This window comes from Capra hircus, chromosome 7 (assembly GCF_001704415.2).
Source record: "Capra hircus breed San Clemente chromosome 7, ASM170441v1, whole genome shotgun sequence".
NCBI classification, from domain to species: domain Eukaryota; kingdom Metazoa; phylum Chordata; class Mammalia; order Artiodactyla; family Bovidae; genus Capra; species Capra hircus.
The window spans coordinates 15,621,102-15,624,317 of record NC_030814.1 but is presented as its reverse complement, the minus strand read 5'-3'; the positions used below and the strand labels follow the sequence as shown (position 1 = coordinate 15,624,317).

The 3,216-nt window shown below is 59.5% G+C and overlaps 1 protein-coding gene across 1 annotated transcript; it reads left to right on the top strand.

Annotated features, from left to right (window-relative positions):
* Window positions 281–2,289, top strand: GPR150 (G protein-coupled receptor 150). Its single transcript, XM_018051715.1, has one exon. It carries the CDS (start codon window positions 390–392, stop codon window positions 1,728–1,730), a length of 1,341 nt encoding a protein of 446 aa, XP_017907204.1. The 5' UTR covers window positions 281–389; the 3' UTR covers window positions 1,731–2,289.

Below are 3,216 nucleotides of genomic sequence, written 5' to 3'. Positions count from 1 at the left end.
TCGGTCTCTAAGTCGTGCCTGGCTGAGTTCTACGTAAACAGCCAACGTGAGAGGTTCCTAGAGCCCAGGATTTTGCGACTCCCGCGAGGGCAGCGCGGGGCTGCGGCAGAGATTGGAAGGAGATCTACCCGGATTGGGAGGGGAGACGCGCAGAGGAAGGTGGAGAAGAGGGATCATGTGTGTTCCTCCAGTGTACAACCCCCATTTGAGTGACAAATGACGAGGACATCCTATAAAAACAACTAAGCGCCAAGCTGCCCGCATCCATCTCCCTCTTCGCGCGTGTGCGTTTTCAACTAACTTTGGGAACTCCGCGCAGCCTCTCCTCCACCTCGGTTTCCCGCGCCCTGCCTGCCCTTTTCGGTACCTCCTCTTCCTCCAGGCAAAGGATGGAGGCTCCCTTCAGCCCCTCAACTCCGTCGCCGGCGCCCAACCTCTCCGTACCCATCTCGCTGGGCTGGGGTCTCAACCTGACTTCCGGACAGGGAGCCCCCGGACAAGGAGCCCCCGTCCCGGGACCCCCGCCTCCGCCGCCTCCGCCGCCGTCCGGGCCGCCCAGCCGCCGCGTCCGCCTGGTCTTCCTGGGGGTCATCCTGGTGGTGACGGTGGCCGGCAACGCCACGGTGCTGTGTCGCCTGTGCGGCGGCGGCGGCGGCGGGCCCTGGCCGGGTCCCAAGCGTCGCAAGATGGACTTCCTGCTGGTGCAGCTGGCCCTGGCCGACCTGTACGCGGGCGGGGGCACCGCGCTGTCGCAGCTGGCTTGGGAACTGCTGGGCGAGCCGCGCCGGGCCGCGGGCGACCTGGCGTGCCGCTGCGTGCACCTCCTGCGGGCGTCCGGCCGCGCCGCCTCGGCCCACCTCGTGGCGCTCATCGCCCTCGAGCGCCAGCGCGCCGTGCGCCGTCCGCAGGGCCCGCCGCTGCCCGCGCGCACCCTCGCCGCCCTGGGCTGGCTGCTGGCGCTGCTGCTGGCGCTGCCCGCCGCCTTCGTGGTGCGCGGGGGCGCCCCCTCGCCGCCGCCGCCCGCCGCGCCCCCGCCCTCCCGCGCCTGGCCCGGGGAGCGCCTTTGCCACGACATCTTCGCGCCGCTGCCGCGCTGGCACCTGATGCTGTACGCGCTCTACGAGGCCTTGGCGGGCTTCGCGGCGCCGGCCGCTGTCATGAGCGTCGCGGGCGGCCGCCTGCTCCGCGCCTGGCGGCCGCGCCCGCCCCAGGCCCCATCGGCGGCGGCGGCGGCGGCACCCAGTTCAGCCAGTCCGGGCCAGGCCTCCGCGCCCAACGTGCTGCCGCGCGCCAAGGTGCAGAGCCTCAAGATGAGCCTAGTGCTGGCGCTGCTGTTCGTGGGGTGCCAGCTGCCCTACTTCGCGGCCCGGCTGGCAGCCACGTGGTCGTCTGGACCCGTGGGGGACTGGGAGACCGACGACCTGGCGGTGGCGCTGCGCCTCGTGGGGGTGGCCAACAGCGCCCTCGATCCCTTCGTCTACCTGTTCTTCCAGGCGGGCGGCTGTCGGCTCCGGCGGCGCCTGCGGAGGCGCCTGGGCGCGCTGTGCTGCCCGCCGGAGGGAGTCGAGGAGGACGAGGAGGGGGCCCGGGGCCACCAGGCTCTCCACCGCCACCGCTGGCCCCACCCGCATTATCACCACGCCCGGCGGCAGCAGGCCGAGCAGGGTTACCTGCGCCCACCGCCGCCGCGGCCCCGGCCGCCGCCCTGCTCCTGCGAAAGCGTCTTCTAGGCTGTTCGATGGCCGGGGACGGGTCATCTGTCGCTGCGCCGCCGCCTCCGCGCAACACGAGGCCGGCCGGGGTCTTTCTAGCTCACAGCCAGCAGGAGGGTCTCTGAGAGCCTCACCCTGAATCTGCCCCTGCCCTCCACTCCCCTATTGTAATTTTATATATTGTTTACATTTTACACTCTTCCAGGTTTTCTCCTTTCCTTGTCACATGTCCCCCATTCGGAGACGAGAGAGTGACCCGCTGGGAATTTGAAAAATTGAAGTTAGAGTTATTTTTGCAGTTCTCTTTTGCTCCCATAGTCTTCTGGCTAAGATCACTGGTTTTAGCCAAAGTGCCGAGCTCTCATTCTTTCATGTGCGGCCCCTGTTTTCACTTATTTGGGATAGTGTTCAACTGTACCTTTGGGACCAGAGAAGGCGCCTCTAGTTCGGGGAGGAATAGCTTCACATTGTTTTCCCCGGGGAGCCTGAAAACTGTACCGGTGATTCTATCAGAAATGTAATCTTGCTGTCACTTCAGAGCCACAGAGTATTTGTGAAATAAAAACATTTTCCACCGAGCAATTAGGACTTAAAAAAAAAAAAAAAAACACATGGTACTGTGTTTTCTCAGAAAAAAAAAAAATCAGTGTGGTCTTTATTTTTAGTCTAACTTCCACTTCAGGAGAAAGCTGAGATTGTAGGAGGGAGACATAAAATCTTCCCTTGGAACCTTTCAAAGACGCCCAGTTTCTGTAGGAAATGGTTCCTGTGTCCAGACCAGCCTCTACAGCTGCGATGCTGTGAACAGGTGGGGACTCTCAGCACAAAAACCCTAGCAGACTAGAGAAGGGAAGTACCTGGGTGCTGCACAGGGGAGAGGCTCAGTCCCAGGTGGAGCTTTAGGGAGACTGGCAGCTGGAAAGAAAGCTGCAACCTCCCAATGCTGCAAGGATATACAAAACTCTCTCTCTCTCTCTCTCTCTCTCTCTCTTTTTTTCTCCCCCACAAAGGCAGTGTCTCCTAATATGCACTGCTGAGGACAAAGTCAAGGAGCAGATTTAGTCAGTGACCTCCTCCTCCTAACTGTCCTTGGTTCTAGAGAGAAGTAACAGCGCTGATGAACAAATATCTGTGTGTTTACCACTGTCTTTCATCTGAGAATTGCAAGCTTTCCATTACAGTGTTTCAGGTTCCTGCACAAATGCAGGACTAAGATTCAAAAAGAGGAAATGACTGGTGAAGTTCACTGGCGGAGCTAATGCTCTTTGAGGTCCTTCTTTGTTTTGATCACTGATGAATCTCACATTCTTAGACAATGTTTGATATATAGTATGCACCCAAAACACATTTGTTGATTAATCATCATATGAGTCAGGCATAGATAGACTGGAATAAAAGATTTACAAAAAGACATCTTCATTAAACTTAGCTTACCTCCCTCCAAAATTGTGTCCAAAAATGTTATAGAGTTACAGATTTTCCTTCCTTTCTTTAATCCTTCTTA